The sequence below is a fragment of the Branchiostoma floridae genome, chromosome 3 (assembly GCF_000003815.2).
Source record: "Branchiostoma floridae strain S238N-H82 chromosome 3, Bfl_VNyyK, whole genome shotgun sequence".
NCBI lineage: Eukaryota > Metazoa > Chordata > Leptocardii > Amphioxiformes > Branchiostomatidae > Branchiostoma > Branchiostoma floridae.
In genome coordinates, this window is record NC_049981.1 from 5,498,759 (window position 1) to 5,519,178 (window position 20,420).

Consider the following 20,420-nt stretch of genomic DNA (forward strand, 5'->3'; position numbering starts at 1 on the left):
CAGGAGTTCCGTTTTGACATGGTTGGCCATTTGGTCTGATTTCTTCAATACGCGGCCGCAGGCACAAGTCGCACCTCAAACGCATCTGAATCGTTTTTAGAAAGTTTCACGAACGCAGGCAAACGAAAAAATACGCCCAGTACACCCGATAGTTTTGGACATGCACAAAACTATCGTTAGTACGCAGTTTGGTGGCCAAAACGTTATGGATGCGCAATACAGTGGTCCCACGTCAGTCGATTGCGCTATGAAGACGCTACATGTTTGCGCTTTATACGCAGTAATACGCGGAAATCGCGGTATTGCGAGTACATAGCGTTCTTACAGCGCAGACACAACGCACCATGAGCGACCGTATAACGAATGCACACATAGATCACGATTTAGTACCGTGCGTTCTGCGATCGCTTTGCGCATACTACGCGTCCTGATAGCGTGATCGACGCACACTCCAGATTTGGAATAAATACGAAGGTGCATCTGACTCCAGACAAAAAAAATCATCTCAAGATGTATATAACTTTATTGCACAACAATTGTACGAGGTACAAAGTATGGCATCTACATAACTACAGTGCTATAACTTAATTTAAGGCTTATCTAACTAATACAGAAGTTGTAGTATGGGATAAGTTTCTTACAATCATTGGAGGCTTTTACAATCATTTGGGGAATTTCTAATGTCTAAACCTTCTTTGATATATTTTTCTATATCTGCCATGCAGCGATTGTCACATGTCATTATGTATTTGAATTTGCACTTCAGGTCCATTTGGATAAATCCTTGTGTACAAAATGACAGCCTTCTGTATAGAGAATTGCGTATATCGGAATATTTGGAACATACAACCATAAAGTGATATTCGCCTTCTATTAGCTCTGGACAGAATGGTCGATAGGGATTTTTTGGAATCTTCCGGTTTATGATGTCAGATCCAGACCAGGACCGACGAATTTGTACCGGGGGCATGGAGAGATGGTCACAACTTGCAGGACACCATGAATGCAGGACACTGGTCCCAGAGCCTCCAGGGACGGGAAGATGTAGAGGAACCTGCTCAAGCACTGGGTCAATTTGTGTGACACACGTGCCATTTTGTGTAACAGATATTTGACTTAATTTGCTGATAATGGCACTTTTTTGTGTGTAGAACCACATGATATAAAGGTGCAATATAGAGCCATATTACAACTTTGAAAGAGGGCGTAAGGTTTCATAATTGTTTAATTTACGTGTTTGATAAAGATCTTGAATACGTTTTGTGGTGTGTATGAGTGTGATTTTTATAGTAGTTGAAATACTAAGATGATAGGGGAAATCATTAAGGACAAAGTGAAAACAAACACAATCTTAACAGTGCACATAACTTCTTAAAGGTGGGTTTACACCTGCGTATATTTTCATGCCGCATGAGTTCCGTTTTGACATTTTTCTACATTTTGACTAATTTCTTCAATACGCGGCCGCACGCACAAGTCGCACCTCTATCGCATGTGAATCGTCTTTAGAAAGTTTCACGTACGCAGGCAAACGAAAATATACGCCCAGTTCGTCTGATAGTTTTGGACATGCACAAAACTATCATTCGTACGTAGTTTGGTGCCCAAAACGTTATTGATTCGCAATACAGTGGTCCCACGTCGGTCGATTCCGCTATGAAGACGCTACATGTTTGCGCTTTACACGCAGTAATACGCGGAAATCGCGGTAATGCGAGTACATAGCGTTCTTACAGCGCAGATGTAATGAAGGAAGTGGGGCCGGTGTCGTAGAAAATGATCACAGACGCACAAGATCTGCCGTGGCCGAGAAACGATCTTTATTCTCCTCTGTCACATCATGTCTGTCTCTGTGTCCCAACTCTCTGAACTGACCCTCATCCCTGGTGTTCCTTCTTTTTATCTCTTAGCTGGGTGCTGACGTAAACAAAAATAAATTCTTCCCACATGTACTTGACAGGTCATTAATTAGCTGTAATCTGGACCCTTTGTTCTTCCTTATCTCGCCTACTCGTCAGCAAAATAAAAGATGTTTATCAGTGATTATCAGAATCTGTGGATTTCTAAGAACCCACCCAAGAATCATTTTAAGTTGTCAATATGGGCCCTATTACATCCCCCAGCTTTGAAACAAATGCGTCCCCGCATTTTACAATAGCAACTATCATTATGAAAGAACAAAAACAGTATCCAGTCGGTTTACATCAGAGACATATTGATTGACGTATGACAAACAGAGATCTGAGAAGAGGAACATACACTACCTGCCCAATGTCAGGTCTAAATCACAATATGAAAGACGTGTACATATACTATGAAATCTGGTCTAAATCACAATATGAAAGACGTGTACATATACTATAAAATCTGTAGCGGAAATCTAGTCAATGTATCAACAAGAGTTCAGTCATCAAGTCCATGCTACAATGTTCGTGTTCAGGTCGCAATCTGCGTGATCCTGGGGTCACCATCGCTCAGGTCGTCGTCGTTGTTGCTCTAGGGTCTGCTCAGCTCAGGTGCACCCGTTGTCTCTCTGTCCTCCCCTTGCTTCCTCGTCCTCACGGCGGCTGTGTCCTGTCCTTGCCCAATTGGCTGCCGGTGTGGCTTGTCGGGATCAGGTCACAGGCCCGTTGAATCCTTGGTCCTTCGCTGGTGGGGTGCCCTTTGTGGCGTCTCCTCCACCGTGCCCGGACCATTTACACCCTCCATAAGTGACTCTCGCTTCGCCACTGTCTGGGTTTATCTCCTGCGAGGTAGAGCATTGTACAACCTGGCCACACCGTCTTACTACCTCCGCTAGACCCTACGCTAATTTCAGATTTTCATCTCTAGTCTATCACTAGCATAAGCTAAGCTCCTGGGGATAGGATTTAACTGACTTTGCTATCAGCTGAGCCCTCATGATGCCCAAACATCTCCGCTAACCGGCAACATTTGCCCGAATGTCTGGCTTTCCACGGACATCAATCCGGCAGTCAGCTCCACCCCCACTGGCTTACGGACCCGATGACCCTCACAAACATTCTTCATTCCAATGATAACCGTCCTCTGTCTTTCCATTTGAGACTCAATCTAAATGGCTAAACTACCAAGAGACAACAAACTGCTTTCACCCTGCCCATACCTACAAAAAGCTATCATGTTTTTGACATCTACAGTCCAAGCTAGGTCTCACTAGGCACGCTCAATACCTACCCCACCCCGGGAGCCTGCGGGGTTCCCCTACCCCCTGCTCAACCGTGGCTGTCAATAGAGCTCCTGTCGACCTATCCTATTCTGAAGTACCTCTCAAAAACTTGCAAGCATAATTGTCCACGACTAGTACAAGTCTAATCAATCATACACGTGCACAGCATGCTAGCAGAATAGAGTTTGACTGAATACTTTTCCGTCTAACACACGAACAAAGAACAACAAGGAACATCGCACTGCCATAGATAAGCTTCTGTTTTTTTTTTCAAAATCATTTCCGAATCAGGGAGAGAACTTCCTAAAGCCAAATTCAAAATCACACGAATCCACTTGACACTTCACGGCTTTTTTCTTATTTTTTACCTGTTACTACATTTAACTATACAAACTGTACTTTGAGAACCTGAGCTGTCTAACAAAACTACCTTGGTATATCTACATAGTCTACCAAATCTAAGCTACATCACGGATTTAGGCTGTACACAAAATCGGACAAGGTGGCCAGGTCACAATGCTCAAAACCATGCAAGGGTGCACTCTCACCGGACTGATACTGGTTGTGGTCATCTTCTGTGGGCTTGGAGTCGTCGGGTTGTTCATGGCAATCATGCTGGGCTGTACCGCGCTGTGCTCTGGAGTACGTGGTCGTCTCTTGTGGTCTTGTAGCCGGCGTCCGAGGGTTGGTCGTAGCCCCTCCCATCCCGTGCAGGGAGATATTACCGGATCCTTGCAGACAACGCCATGTAATGAAGGAAGTGGGGCCGGTGTCGTAGAAAATGATCACAGACGCACAAGATCTGCCGTGGCCGAGAAACGATCTTTATTCTCCTCTGTCACATCATGTCTGTCTCTGTGTCCCAACTCTCTGAACTGACCCTCATCCCTGGTGTTCCTTCTTTTTATCTCTTAGCTGGGTGCTGACGTAAACAAAAATAAATTCTTCCCACATGTACTTGACAGGTCATTAATTAGCTGTGATCTGGACCCTTTGTTCTTCCTTATCTCGCCTACTCGTCAGCAAAATAAAAGATGTTTATCAGTGATTATCAGAATCTGTGGATTTCTAAGAACCCACCCAAGAATCATTTTAAGTTGTCAATATGGGCCCTATTACACAGACACAACGCACCATGAGCGACCGTATAACGAATGCACACATAGATCACGATTTAGTACCGTGCGTTCTGCGATCGCTATGCGCATACTACGCGTACTGATAGCGTGATCGACGCACACTCCAGATTTGGAATAAATACGAAGGTACATCTGACTCCAGACAAAAAAAATCATCTCAAGATGTATATAACTTTATTGCACAACAATTGTACGAGGTACAAAGTATGACATCTACAGTGCTTATAGCACTGTAGTTATGTAGATGCCATACTTTGTACCTCTTAACTTTAGTTAAGGCTTATCTAACTAATACAGGAGTTGTATTATGGGATAAGTTTCTTACAATCATTGGAGGCTTTTACAATCATTTGGGGAATTTCTAATGTCTAAACCTTCTTTGATATATTTTCCTATATCTGCCATGCAGGGATTGTCACATGCCATTATGTATTTGAATTTGCACTTCAGGTCCATTTGGATAAATCCTTGTGTACAAAATGACAGCCTTCTGTATAGAGAATTGCGTATATCGGAATATTTGGGACATACAACCATAAAGTGATATTCGTCTTCTATTAGCTCTGGACAGAATGGACAAACCCTCTGGTCGATAGGGATTTTTTGGAATCTTCCGGTTTAAGATGTCAGATCCAGGCCAGGACCGACGAATTTGTACCGGGGGCATGGAGAGATGGTCACAACTTGCAGGACACCATGAATGCAGGACACTGGTCCCAACAGAGCCTCCAGGGACGGGAAGATGTAGAGGAACCTGCTCAAGCACTGGGTCAATTTGTGTGACACACGTGCCATTTTGTGTAACAGATATTTGACTTAATTTGCTGATAATGGCACTTTTTTGTGTGTGTAGAACCATATGATATAAAGGTGCAATATAGAGCCATATTACAACTTTGAAAGAGGGCGTAAGGTTTCATATTTGTTCAATTTACGTGTTTGATAAAGATCTTGAATACGTTTTGTGGTGTGTATGAGTGTGATTTTTATAGTAGTTGAAATACAAAGATGATAGGGGAAATCATTAAGGACAAAGTGAAAACAAACACAATCTTAACAGTGCACATAATTTTTTAAGGTAAATGATGGCCCAAATTTCTGTAAAAGCACAGTGTCACTGCTTTACTGCTTCGCAAATGAATAAAAAAAACCTCTTCACTGTTTACTTGTCAATGTTCTACTTGCACTGCCTGTAAACAAAGGCATACGTAGTACAAAGTGTTCCTCTAACAAAAAATACTCTATTGGCAATGCTCGCAAACAAAAGTATTTGTAACACAAACTGTTCCTCTGACACACCTGAAATGCGTTTGGAATGCAGTTAGCACCAGGTGCGTCAGGCATGCGGTCGGTAGACGTTGTGTGCGTCCGGAAAACGCCCAACATACGTACCCCATACGAATCTATTCGCAGTACGGAAAATTTTGTTGCGCATTTCAGTTGCAATCATACGCATCTCATGCGAAATGAAAACGCTGAAGTCGTAATTCAAACGCCAGATGGGCTCGACGTACAATTTAATTTATTCCAAAAAAAAAAATCCAAATGTTGGGCGTTCGGCTGCGTATTGACAAAATTTCATGCGGAAATCATGCGCACTTGAAAATATACGCAGGTGTAAACCCACCTTAATTCATTGTGTAACCGTACGTACGCGCTTGCGGTTTGCATAGATATATTGCAAGTTAAGCACGTCGTTTTTGCGGCATGTAGCGTTGCATACGCCGGCCTATATATTGAAAGGTGGGGCGAGCAAAAGATCACGGGCACAACGTACAATCAGGATGAGTTGCGTTGAACCTTTATCCTAATATCTACTTGGAGATCAATCCACTTAACATCTTACCAGCTTTCTACAAACTACTCTAATCATTAGCCTCTACCAGGATTCTTTGGTCGCTGAAACTAGTATAAATTGGCCAGAAAAACAACAGCTAACTCTTCTGGCATGCTATCTGTTTATTTGACCAACTTCTACTATTTACTATTTCTACTATGTCACCTGTTGAGCCTGCTAGAGGCTATATAAGTTTTAACACACCAGCTTAAAAACAGAGCTTTGAGTTTGATACGCCAACCGGCAATTAGTATTTGTGTTAAAAACGTCCAAATTACACATTATATGTAACCACCATATTTGGCTACATGAAACGTTACGTCCTATGGAAAAGATCATGTATATCACAATTGATGCGTTTTGATAAATTCAATGTTTCACAGGATATTTTGAGATCTCAATACATGAAAAAATTCTGCATCATGGGCAATGTAAATGACTTGATCATTCTGTAGGGTAAAGGCATCATTTTACATAAAGCTATGCCATTCTGTAAGAAATAGCTTTAGTAGTAACGTAGCCATCCCCTCTAACCCCTTAACTTTCAATGGACCATCCCAAAAATCATGTTCTATTCCGTCTATCCGCCATATTGATGCACATTACGTCAATAGATCACCGTCAAGTGCGCGGCGACGTCATGCACGTCCTTATACGGTTTTGCGTACGTGACCGACGTGTGTTCCACCGACGTTTACGACGTTCCACGTAATTTCCATACTCGTATCTCCACATGCCCCATAAAACCACGGGCGCCGAACCGGCTGTTAAATAACAATTTCCAAATGGAACCCCCGAATAATAAACGACACATACTAGTAAATATAGAAATAAAAGGAAAACCTGTTTCTGAGATAACTTATATCAACTTCTTATCCAATAACTAATGGGAAGCGGTAAGACTGTGAAGGTATTAGAATTTATTTCTATATGGTGTAGAGGCCTCATGTATAAATATATTTTATCGCTCCTTTGCATATTTCTGAATTTGTAACATATACATTCGCATAATTCCACCAGGTGCCATTATACCGCCACCTCAAAAAACGTTGTTATAGAGGCCTTCTCAAGATTGTCTTCAACACCTAAATATCTGAACTGTATTACATTTAGGATATTTAACATTCGGTGTTCAAGACAATCTTGGGAAGACCTCTATACTAACGTTCTTTTTTGAGGTGGTGGTATTATTTCCCATGGTGGAATTATGATAGTCGATGTTATAGTCTATTTATGTTTCGGGTGTGTTTTGTACAGTAATATTTGTGAATGGTCGACCATGAGAAGAATGCAATGTCAAGCTCAAACTCATATTAAGTCCAACTCCTAAGCCTACCAAGGTGGATGGGCATTGACAGTATATTATGCTGAGTCATTCGCGTGGATATCCAACAAAATGACTCAGCAGATTTACTGATAACCTATTGAGGGAGGGCAATGCCCGATTGCGCAACGCAGGATTTTAACATTCGAATTGTACCGGCTCATGACAAAAGGTATGCAGACAAATACACCTCACTAAAATAGCGCACTTGCCGAGAATTTAAATCATGTGACCATGACAAAACACATGTAACGTTACAGTTCAGTTCAGTTCATCCTCATATGAGGTGCCATTAACAATGTCTAACCATGCATCTCTATCTAGCATGGCGGTTAGCAGGTTGTAGTCCTTTCAACTGACCTCCTCCTCTAAAACACACAATAATCTTTCAGTAGATATGTTTTTTTTTCAATCTTTTTATTTCATTTCAATAAACATGACAAAGACATACAAAGGACACGTACCACAACATGGATGGATACATACAGAGAATGACCTTTCATCTTACATGTTGTATGTTCGGAATTTTAGTTGTAAAAGGAAATGTCGGATACTGGGTTTGGTGTCATTAATAAAACAGATGTATAGGCTATATTTTGCTATCATTATACAAAAAGCAAGGTATGCTGGTTCTACACACAATATATTATCGTATTCTCGCTTAAACGTATATTTTGCTTTGTCACGCTTTTCCACCAATGTCTAAATTGCCAAAATTCTATAGTACATGTATATCTACAATGAATAAACAAATGTTCTATGGTATGCTTTTCATCACAATTGTTACAGCTGTCTTTCTCTACTAGTTTTACCTTACTTAACCAACTGTTAGTCGGCAAGAAATGGTGTACAAACTTATATTGAAAGTATTGGAGTTTAGTTTCTTTGGTAGTTGTGCATATATCATTATAAGCATTTTTAACATTATCTTCACCTATGTCAATAAAAATATTGATCTCTCTACTTGGGTCTTTCAGTAGATATAAACTTTAAGATTAATTTTTTTGGCGAATTTGTTGTTGAGCTGGAATAGAGTGGTAACGTTATAGTCCCCCCCCTCTCTCTTTAGTAGTCCGCGTATTTCCTTCTCCAACCTACTACTAGAAAAACACGTTTAGACGTATAAAAAAACGCAAAAGACCCACAAAATAGCATACAACATGCAGCCGATACACGAATGTCTGTATGGGGGCTCTTGACAACACTTACCGCGAAGAGCTATCTACGTATAGCGCTAATATCAAGGAATGTACAATTACGAAAAGTGTGGTCGGTACGAATAATACTAATGTGAATAAAACGGCTTGAAGGGAAATTCGGACAATCAAAACACGATACATACGCCATACGGAAGATGAGCATGCATACCCTCGTACATCTGCTTGGCGATGAGTGAAAGCTTGTAGGGTGCAGGGTTCAAGCATTCATTATTGACGCTCGTTTTAGAAAAGCGTCCCCCGAAATAGGCCAACTATGGTCTTGAAATTTATCTTTAGCATCGATCTCATCTTAATGAAATTGTGAGTGAACTTCCGACCGACATCAGTCAGGCCATACCCAGTACGAGATAACGGCATTCTTGTCACAGTCAATAATGGACGAATGAAAGAATGAATGAATGAATGCATGATTGAACGACTGGATGGACAAATGAATGAAGAAAAGAATGAATGAATGAATGAATGAATGAAAATGAATGAATGAATGAATGAATGAATGAATGAAGACCTTGATTTTACAATTTGAACATTCTGACCCAGCAAATTACAGGTCACAACAAAGACAAACAACAAAAAAGACGAGTCAGGCTAATTTTGTTTTCAGTTTTGACATGGCCTTACTGATTATGCCATAGACTTATGAAATGGACTGTGTGATATACTAGTATTACATATCGCATCATGATATTTTAGACTATATTCAATATTTGTTTCAGCCTCCTAGAATATACATATACAGTGTATACGTTATGTGTGGATCAACGTTCACAATAGCTGCTCATGACCCACGTGTATTAATATTGTATGTCTTGTTACAATTTCAAACGGTATTCTAGCCGAGCAATTTGACATCGCAGTGACGTCTTAACGTTGTGATAACACCTGCTATATCCAGACTGATCTCGGCGGACCTTGTGACTTTGACTCGCCCTTGCAGTTGTAGAATAACGCAGAAATCCCCTAAGCCTTTAAAATGATTACTATTTAACATGACTGGAATATCGTCTCAAGGACGTTTAGGTGAACCTTTTACCGTCTGAAAGACACAAAAAGCGCACAGCAGGGAATGTGCTTTCCAGATATTTGCCTTTCCCAACGAAACATGTTATTCAAACAGATATCGATTGAAAAAAAGCACAGTAAATTAGGCAACGGTTAGCCGAAATGAGCTAAATCGTCTATTGATTATTCGATGTTTGGGTGATTTTTGACTTGAAAATATGAGACAAATTAGAAAAACACATAATGAAATCAATAAAATATTGCCATTATCATTGTAATAACATGACTATACTTATTATTGCTGCAATAACATGACTTTTTTTTACAAGACTGTGTCAAAAAACATATATCTATATCTTTATAAGTATATCTTACCGTAAATACATATATCAAAATCTATTGCGGATATCTACATTTATACAATGTATCTATATCTATAACGTTATATATTTTTTATCTATATACGTATACATCTATATATCTTTATCATTCCATATCTTAATTGTTAAAATAGATATCTATTCTGATGTAGGTAAACTTAGTTTCTTTGCGTGTAGTTGCGATCTTTATAACCGTTTTTTTCGTGTACCTGTGCGTTTGTTCCCGCCGTTTCTAGGTGTGGCCCCTAGTGACCATAGTTTCCGGTGTGGGTATGTTGGCGCTAGCTGCGATGGGTTGGACGGCCTACAGTAAGGTTGATGTAGTGTAAGTATGGTCAGGTCTTTACCTCTTAGACCCTATACACCTTTCTCACGAGGCGGCCATGATAGATCGAACACGAGGTCAATGAGGCAAACAGACAAAACTTGCTAGTATTTCTAATATCAGCTCCCATTCACTTTTCCCCCAAACCACACAAATTTTCACAATATAACATCAAAAATGGTTCGGTTTACTCGAAGAAAGCCTGTGTGATACGCCTTTCGAACCTGTGCGATACGGAAGCGTACGGCCCGGTCCGGAACACCCGTATCGAACGTTTTCGCGTCACAGTATGACATAATAAATATTACAACTAGTGTTATGCACCAAAAAAATGTAATTTAGAGTAGTGTAGACTGATCCCATAGTCCCTAAGAGATGCGAAATAAAAAAAGATAATGATGCAAATATTTTACGGGCATGTAGCCATTCTCTTATTGGTCGCTTTCATAACTGGCAGGCTATCATTGGTTGAACTTCTAATTATGATGGACAGTCTTTTGTTTGCCTCATTGAACTCGTTTTAGATCTACCATGGCCGCCGCGTAAGAAAGATTTGATGAATGGCATCCGTTCGTTCATCAATTTGTCGTTATCGTCCGTTTCCGAAAAAACAAACAAACTTCAAATCATACTGCAAATCATACAAATCACAAAACGTAAATATTTGCCGTAAATTGCAAAAAGAAAAATCGGGAAACCAAGTTGAATACTAATCTCCTTTAATACCAAAACCAATTCTATTGTCAATGAAGAAAAAGACGTAATAGAACAAAATTAAACGAGGATTTCATCCATATAATCAAATCGACATGGGCTTACGTCAATTAAGACTAGACATCCAGGTAATAAGATACGTCAACAACAGTTTATTGTTAGCTGTTTGATCAGTTAGTTAGCTGGTTAGTTAAGCAAAGTATATACCTCTTGATAGGACGTTTGGTAGTGAGTTAGCTTGTGTGTTAGTAAAATACTGCTTAGATAAATACATGCATTTTTCCACACCCATAATGCCCAATTCTTACTCTCCGACTAATAATTTTCACAGTTTTGACAAAAGTCACGAACCGGCGTTGAACGAGGTGCCTTTGGACAGACCTACGCAAAAGGTATGAAGAGTCCCCCTTTATTTTAGCATACATCCTTCATTTGACTAACTCCTTGTTGATATAGACATAAAACACATACACGGATTGCATTATCTGCAGAAGAAAACCGACACTTATGTCAGAAAATTAAGTGAATGGAAGTGCTATCCTTTTCCAGCTGCTTACAATAAACCAGACGTACAAAGACATCCCGGAGGTTCACGTCATGGAAGAAATTGAGAAGGACGAGCACTGAAAAGTCCCTGCGAGGTTGCACATAATCGCCAGGTGGTGCCCGTGAGTGGTGAAGCTGCGTCATGCTTTGTGATCAGTACGCTAAAGCGGCCATGGGTGTTTTCAAATATCTATAGTGATTGTAACACTTATCGCCCAAGATTTGGAAAGACGCTGAGGATGTAAAACAACATTAAAACAAAAAATAAGAATATATGAACATTTTGATAGACACACGTGTATTATGATGATATATAGAAGGATGAATATTGCATTATCTACTGAACGTTGACTTCATAGTCAACTACAAATGTAAAACATGTGACTGAATGTTTATGGCGTTTTTTTTTTAATTGCCAGTGTCTTTCCAATCTAAGAGTGATTCTAGTGTTCCATCATTGAGTATTTCACTCAGAGAGCAACTACATGATGCACAGCAGACCTAGAATATTTTATCAGAGTTAGAAGGACCAGAACTTAGAGGGACATTCTACTCCAGAAGGCAGTGTTACTAGGCGATAGATAATGATATTTGGAATTAATAAATGTATTCTATTTCACATATAAATATAGGATATAAAGTTATTACTACTCATAAAGGTATATCCAGTCTTCTACAAAACTCCTCAAGTACTTTCTGATGAAATTAATCTATCTCACAATTCTCAGTCTATGGCTTGACAACGCCTGACTCAATTTAGGTTACAAAACTAAAAAAAATATCATGTTATGTTGTCTTCGATATCTTACGCGCAATATGCCCTCTTTGTATGATTATCACTCCTTATATATTGCGAGAACATATACGATAAAGGAAGTGCACTGGGTTTAGCGAGTGATCATTTAAAAATGATCGCGTAATTCACCACAAGTGGAAATCCAAGAAAGAGCTGCTGAAATTTATGCATTCACTAATACATCATATATCATTAAAAAAAATAACAGCCCCTTCTGGAGTGGAATGCCTCTTTAACCCAGAGGTCCAAGTCATCTATCTGCCAATGAAGAGTTTTATTTGTAAGATTCTGTCCAAGTTGAGCTATTTTACAAGGCCGTAGACCATATTTGTTTCCAAACTGAAGTTGAAGAGAAGCATATTATTAAGCAGTTGGACCAAGAAAGGGACTAAAAGGAGTAAAAATTAAGTGCTGTTAGTGATTTGAGGGTTTATAAAAGGAATAAAGGGATAGGACTGTTTAATGGACAAACGAGTATTACGTCTACAAGTGCGAGCGTCACCACCCCCAGAACATGCCAGTATAGTCTTCTTAAAGATTGTGGGCATCAATGGGAAGAAGAAGAAGAAGACATACGGAAGAAACAGGGATGCCAATCTGGACACAAATCCAGCTCAAGGTATAAGATTATAAACTATATAGCTATATCTGGGGAGAAGCAAACCATCAGTATTGGTAGAAGGAATGGCACATTTTTGGTGAGTTAAAAGTGAGATTTTTTTGGCATGTACTGATAACAAGAGAACTGTGTGGATATCGTATAGCGTATCTAGTTTGGACACATTTATCCATACATTCATATGAGTCGTGACTTAAGAGTAAATGTTTATTTTCGTATCATGGAAGATATATCGTTATCTAGGTACGTTTGACCAGAATAACATTCGTCAGAAACGTAAGTAAATGTATAGTTCAATGTAAATATTTATGTCAATGATATGTGATGAGCTGTTAAGCGTAGTAATACATTCTGCCGTATTATAGAATATTCTATTAGTATTGCAGAGCAATCTTGTACGTTTGAGATTTGAAATAAAATCCCAGACCATACGAGCGTCCATATCTTGATATTACGATGAAACTGAACATGACTTACGCAATTATCTATTGCAGACACTTAAAAAAAAAAGGTTCAGTGTAATTTTTGATCATTGAGCTAAATGCACAACTAAATAGCTTGTGCGGATACCCAGACATAACTAAATACATTTACAAACTATGCACAACTACATAGCTCAAACCTCAAGCATTGTCTGCTAGCCAAACAAAAATAAAACCTTTAAAATAAATGGCCGTCACAAACGTCTGACACAGACATTAATACAAGCCCTAGCCAAATTTTTAATATTGAAAAATATATTGACAAGATATATAATGGTAACGGCACAGTCAAGTTGTTAACTTATTTTCATGCCGTAATTAACACAATTACTACATGAGTACGTATTACAAGTATACAATACTCAGCATAGAATTTTTTTTCAAATATTAGAAAAAATATATTAAATGAGGGTTCAAGTCCCCGAAGACTGATAGGCTAGCGAGGATAGATTAGTTGTTTGCAATATATAAAAATGTTTGAACACAAACATTTTTGGTAAAATTTGGGCATAAACATGGAATAAGACCCTCTTTAAAGGAAAAATTAAAGTGTATATGTCCATGATTATCTATGCCCGTAGCAAAAACTACCAGTCTTTTAAAACTGCCAAAGAGAGTACTCTCGAACGACCAATTTATCTACGTCGGGGCACGAGAGACTGGTATTGGCGCATGTTGTGCTGGTTAGAATCCTTCACGTTGACATACGGTGGGTTCGGCCTGTTGATGTACGTGTGACGCGGAGGTGGATACTGATTCTCATAGAAATGTTGTTCCTGACGACTTCCCGACGATGTACCGTCGCCAACTGATCCGTTTACGTACGTAGCAGTGTTGACGTACATGGCAACGTTGACGTACGCCGGTCCGGCTGCTGGTTGTCGCAAACGACGGTCATGGTCCATCTGCAGCAGGTACTTTCTCCTTTGTTCCTGTGAACAAGAAACAAGTGAATAAAAATGATATCTGACACAACCTTTGATTTATTTCCGCTGACGTTTCGGTGACCGTCTGTCTCCTTCTTCGGGGCTATTCTGACTTGTTTACTTCATCTGTAAGCAGTGTAATGTGAACCAGTCAAGACTGCCCTGAGGAAGGTGACAGACGGCCACTGAAACGTCAGTGGAATAAAGCAACAGCTGTGAACTTATGCAAAACAAAAACGTTAAGAAAACCATTTTCACCAGAATGACTGTACTTTTAATTACGTGAATGGAGATTGATATTGGGCTAGGGTCTGCCAAACAATCCAGGCCGCTAGAAAGATCCTCCAATCCAATTTGGAGACTACCGATAAATTCAGGAAACAGTTTTTTTCCTACAAATTGTAATGCAGACGTGTATGACACAACACATTGCCAGAACAAATACAAAAATGTACAAAAATAAGAAAATCCACCAAAGAAGCTTTTATAAACCTTACCCATTCTGTTTCGATCATATTATCCACCCGGCGCTGTATTTTTGAAACGGTTTCTGGTGACGGTTTAGTTTTCTGAAATGGTAATGAAAAGGACAAGGCATAAATGTAAAGCCTCATGTTAACTTAACGTAGCGCCAATGCCCACAATGAAACTGTCAAATAAGGAAAGCAGGAGACAAACACAAAGTAAGAAAATATTCCAAGTTTTAGTCTGACTTGGTGGAGCTAGGGAGCCACCTACCGATAGATGACTGTAGTGCACGGTATCCAAAGTGCAATACTACCATCCATACCTTACAATACATGCGCACATCATGCCAATTACTAGAACCATCGTTTGTCTGGTAGCACGTTCAATGCTTTCCTCTGTTTTGTTCAGATAGGATCGTGAAGAATAATTCACATCAAACTTGCTACGTATATTATTGATAAGTATCAACTTTACCTTGGTAACAAGCTTGAAGAAAATGATGACCAGAATGATCTTGACCGGCTGGAGGAGGATGAAGTCAGTCAGGAAGGAGATGAGAAATGCCAAGAGCCAGGCTTGAGACTTGGCCCTGCCGTAATCATTACCGTACAGGACAGTAAAGGCACCGGATACTATAACTATGGCAGCAACCAGGAACCAGGCTGTAGGGAAAATATGTTAGATATGTTACACGTAACTACATGAGACAGGTCTGGGACCTGCTGTAATCATTACTGTACAGGACAGTAAAGGCACCGGATACTATAACTATGGCAGCAACCAGGAACCAGGCTGTGGGGGAAATATGTTAGATATGTTACATGTAACTACATGAGCCAGGTCTGGGACCTGCCGTAATCATTACCGTACAGGACAGTAAAGGCACCGGATACTATAACTATGGCGGCAACCAGGAACCAGGCTGTAGGGAAATATGTTAGATATGTTACATGTAACTACAAGAGCCAGGCTTGAGACTTGGCCCTGCCGTAATCATTACCGTACAGGACAGTAAAGGCACCGGATACTATAACTATGGCAGCAACCAAGAACCAGGCTGTAGGGAAATATGTTGGATGACAGGTTTTACTCTGGAAGCAGAGGTTCGGTTCCGACTGTTATTAACGTTTTTTGCCGTTTTGCCGGCTTTCTAGTTTGTACCGTTTTCTTTCGTTTGTCTCGCGCCCGTCTCTAAACGTTCCGCTGCAGTACCAAGGTAACACACCAGGGGGCCGAAAATCAACATTGACCTTTGTCTTCACAGGCACCGTCCACATGCCAAAAGTGTCATCACATGCCACCCTGACATTCTAAAGTTTTGTTGGCCACAAATGCCCAAATGCGCAGACGCACGCACACACACACACAAACACACACACACACACACACGCGCGCGCGCGCACACACACACACACGCGCGCGCGCGCACACACACACACACACACACACACACACACACACACACACACACACACACACACACACACACACACACACACACACACAGACGGACATTATACAGAGCCATATCAGAAACAAGAGCTCAATTCCTCTCGATGGAAAAAGGGAACATTTGCCAGTTGGCATACTCACCTACGATAAGGCTCCACCAGGGCAATGGGCGATACGGTTTCTCACTCACGGCAACCTTCGAGCCGTGTTTCTCTATGCCATACTTGGCTTCGGATTTCTTCAGAGCTGAAACACACAGGGACAAAAAAAGGAACAATATTTACTTTACCAGGCTAGAATATATTTGAAGTTATAAAGGAAACCCAGGCTGGCATTTCATTTGCAGATCAACGATAAACTAAAAACAAATAAACTGAATATCATGAAGGTAACGTTGACAATGCATTATAAGATTTGTAGGTTTTATGTCAATGAGGGGTACGCTACATTTTCATTTCTGTCAAATATCGTAGTGTGATTTATGTCCAGTTTGCGTTTTAGAATTTGTATCCTTGAAGATTTGAGGAGCTCTTCAAATTATCATAGAATCTCATCTGTGTTGGTAGTAACCATAGTACAATTCTCCCAACATCAAGAGCGTACACGATCAAAATGTCAATGAACACTAATACTGTCAGGATCAACAATGACTTCAGAACGTAAACTCGCGAAAGCTGCAGACATACTATTTTACTGACTCGTGGTCTTACATGACGTCAGCAATTGGTCAAGCATTTTAGGAAGTATATTAACGGCCCCAGTCTATGTGCAGTGATGTCTGGAGTGGTCTGATGTGTATGGCTCCCTTGACACCTCTTACAAAGTAGCCCTGTTTGGTGTCCGGTAAGCTGACTTAAGCTTTGTCACGAAAAATGCTATTTCCCGGTAATTCAATGTGGATATGTTATGGGACTTATCTTATGTCAGAATGTACAACCCACTTACTGTACGCTACAAAACTTGAAGTGATGAATTATACGTGCTAAGTTGAGGTGGGCACCGACATAAAAAAAATTCAGGTCCTGGTACGGTCCAGGTCCAGAGGATCAGGCTGGACCTAATTATCTGTGAAGTTATCATACTCAAAACAATGGTCCATTTTGCTAACAATGGATTCTGCTAGGTGGATTATCTGACGTCCATTGGCATTTCAAAATCCTATCTTAGTGTAAACAACACTACCTGCCTCTGTCTTAGACCAAGTTTGACTGTGCAAACTTGGTAAAATGACTATCAACTTTCCTCTTGTTATTTGCTTGGACATGTAAGCCCTAAAACACGTGAACGCCTGTCGGTATAACTTTTTTTTTTTTCAAATCGGTCAAACATCCGGTCTACCGTTTTTTTTAGGTCAGGTTTTTTTCGGACCGATCCAACAAGAAAAACGGTTTTGTACAGGTGTGACAGCGATCTCGTCCCCCCCGGGGGGCGAGATCACTAGCGTTTTCGCCCCCCTTTAGCGTTTTCGCCCCCCCCCCAGAGCAGCTGGCTACTACATATTACAGGTGCGCTACCTGGTACTATACTGCACCTGGGGAGTAACGTATATGGTGTGTTACCTGGTACCTATATGGCACCTTATTACCGTACCAAAAGATGTCATACCTCGAAAGTCGATACTATATTGTTCGGTGCAAACATGACATTGAAATGAAAAAGACAATTTTTGCAGCTGAGGTGGCATAAAAACAGTGCTACTGCGAACGTATAAATCAACACCGTCTATGGTACGGAATACGTCAGCTATATGTTTTCAATTTGTCACAGTGTTTTCTTTCTTGTGCTGGAAACATTTCCAAAGCACTAACAAAAACACACGTACGTAAATAATAGTTTCTCATTATAAACACTATCTACGCGCAAGTTGATATAGCTGTTGCTAAATGCTACACAAACACTGGTAAAGTACCTGTCGTAAGAAACACGGGTAAATGCATCAGTTCCTAAATACTAGAAAAAACAGTCATGTTGGAGGTGAAGATATCCCTTGACCAGGTGCATATACCAAAATGTGCGTTATTCTAATTAATACCTAATATTTGCATAATTAATAAAGACATTACATAGTTCTTTTGTGGTCACTTCATGGTAGAGACTTCATATTGGAGATATATAGGTTGCTTGAGGACAGGTGAATACAATTAAATACATCTTATGTCAAGACTCAGGTATATGCAATAATGGGAATACAGGGGACCAAACCCTCCTTGTCTGAAATAAGTTCAACTATCTTATTACCATGTGATTACGTTAATATTGATACTATGGATGGAGTTATGTATCAAACTCGTGTACTTATATCATTCTGAAACTACATTTTGTGATTTATACCAATCAACTTTTAAAATGTCATGTAAACCCGTTTTTTTTTGGGGGGGGGGGGCTTTTTTGGGGGGGGGGGGGTGAAATTGATAAAGGGGGCCGAGCTCCCGGGGCGAGATCCCTACCCGGGGAGGGCGAGATCGCTAGTGATTTCGCCCCGGGGGGGCGAGATCGCTAGTGATTTCGCCCCCGGGGGGGCGAGATCACGGGGGGGGGGGCGAGATCGCTGTCACACCGGCACACCGCAGAGGTATCCACCACCACTGCTAAGTATGAAGCTTACCTCCATGCTTCTTTAGCTTCTCGATGTGCGCGGAAGGATCTGCAGTGTACCCCGTGCCATTTCCACTGGGCAGGTAACGGGGTAGATCCACGGCCCGACCCTTCCGCGGAGTGACGTAGTCGTTCTTGTCCTTTGGGTGGGACCGGTTTGCTGAAGATGACGTGACGCGACGTGGCCCGGCGTAACGGAAAAGCACCACGACGATGACGTTGATTGGTAAGGCGATCAGGGAACTCTCCAGGCCGATGATGAACTGAAATATTAGAAAGATAAAGGTACATTAGGAATTATTGTAGATTATTACAGTTTGCAAGATAAAATAGGAAATTTTACGACTAAATCTCTTATATCAGATATTTGCTAAATGTATAGTCACTATTATAAGAATCTCGTGGGCCAGAGGCATAGCTGAAAAAAGCATGCTATGTTTGCATATTTGGAAAAACACTAAATTTCAGGCCATTTCGCTGCAATACCAGCCCAATATATACATATATGGTATGAAAATGGCCAGAAATCCACAGAAATCAATTTTAGGAAGAAATTGAGATGCCTCTATATCTATAGCTACCTGTCAAATGTTGGTGCCTTAACATAAATTTGCACAATTCTACAGCAATGAGCCTATGTCACTGGACTACTTGGAAAGAAACCTAATCAGAACTTACTGTATCCCAGCTGAACAGTTGCTCCAGCTGGACCCTCCCTCCGGTAACCCTGGGTACGAAGTTCCTGTCTCCCCGGTAGAACATGATGTTGACTAACATGAAGGACATGAGGAGGGACAGACAACAGGAGATCCTCTGCACACGGGTGAAGTGGTTGGAGGGGGGTTTCACCACAGATATCCACAGGTGTTCGGATAGAAAACGTTTTCCCGTGGACTGTGGTACATTCTTGTATTCTCTATCCTGTTGGACCCTGTATTCTCTCTTCCGCTGACGTCTGTATGTACCCTTTTTTCGCTGTAACATAACAACAGGTATATCAACACAATGATAGACATCACTGGAAAATACTTTTATTGTATTAATCCACCCTACCCTTGTGCCAAATTTCAAGTAATTCAGTACAGGAACGGCGGAGTTGATTCGATTTGAAGATTTGACAGGAGAAAGAAAGAAAGAAACATTACGAATACAATACATTTCACCATACCTATGGTATGGCTGAAATATAAATATTTCACCATGGCTGAAATATAACAAGTAGCGATTCAGTAGCCTGATTAATATTTAACCTCACTTATAGCGTCCCACCCAATATAACTAGCCGCCTAGACGGGAAGGGTCACACAAGTTACAGGTCTAGGTAGAAGAGCTTGCGTTACACAGACTAGCCATTCGGGTTGACATGGTAATTTTTGTCCTGATGTCCATTTTCTGTCAGACTCTTATC

The 20,420-nt window shown here is 40.5% G+C and overlaps 2 protein-coding genes and 1 long non-coding RNA gene across 3 annotated transcripts; 1 reads left to right on the forward strand and 2 right to left on the reverse strand.

Annotated features, from left to right (window-relative positions):
• The first annotated feature begins 10,284 nt into the window (after window positions 1-10,284).
• On the forward strand, window positions 10,285-13,319 carry LOC118410897. The gene is made up of 3 exons (XR_004830613.1): window positions 10,285-10,414; window positions 11,460-11,520; window positions 11,678-13,319. It is a non-coding gene; the product is annotated as an uncharacterized LOC118410897 (long non-coding RNA).
• Window positions 13,186-15,064, reverse strand: LOC118410894. The gene is made up of 2 exons (XM_035812780.1): window positions 14,995-15,064; window positions 13,186-14,503 (listed from the first exon to the last, which is right to left on the reverse strand). The coding sequence occupies exons 1-2, from the start codon at window positions 15,010-15,012 to the stop codon at window positions 14,207-14,209; spliced, it is 315 nt and encodes a 104-aa protein (XP_035668673.1). The 5' UTR covers window positions 15,013-15,064; the 3' UTR covers window positions 13,186-14,206.
• A 3,941-nt stretch (window positions 15,065-19,005) lies between these two features.
• Window positions 19,006-20,042, reverse strand: LOC118411148 (polycystic kidney disease 1-related protein-like). Its single transcript, XM_035813194.1, has 2 exons — window positions 19,691-20,042; window positions 19,006-19,275 (listed from the first exon to the last, which is right to left on the reverse strand). Exons 1-2 carry the CDS (start codon window positions 19,994-19,996, stop codon window positions 19,006-19,008), a joined length of 576 nt encoding a protein of 191 aa, XP_035669087.1. The 5' UTR covers window positions 19,997-20,042.
• Between the last annotated feature and the right edge of the window lie 378 nt (window positions 20,043-20,420).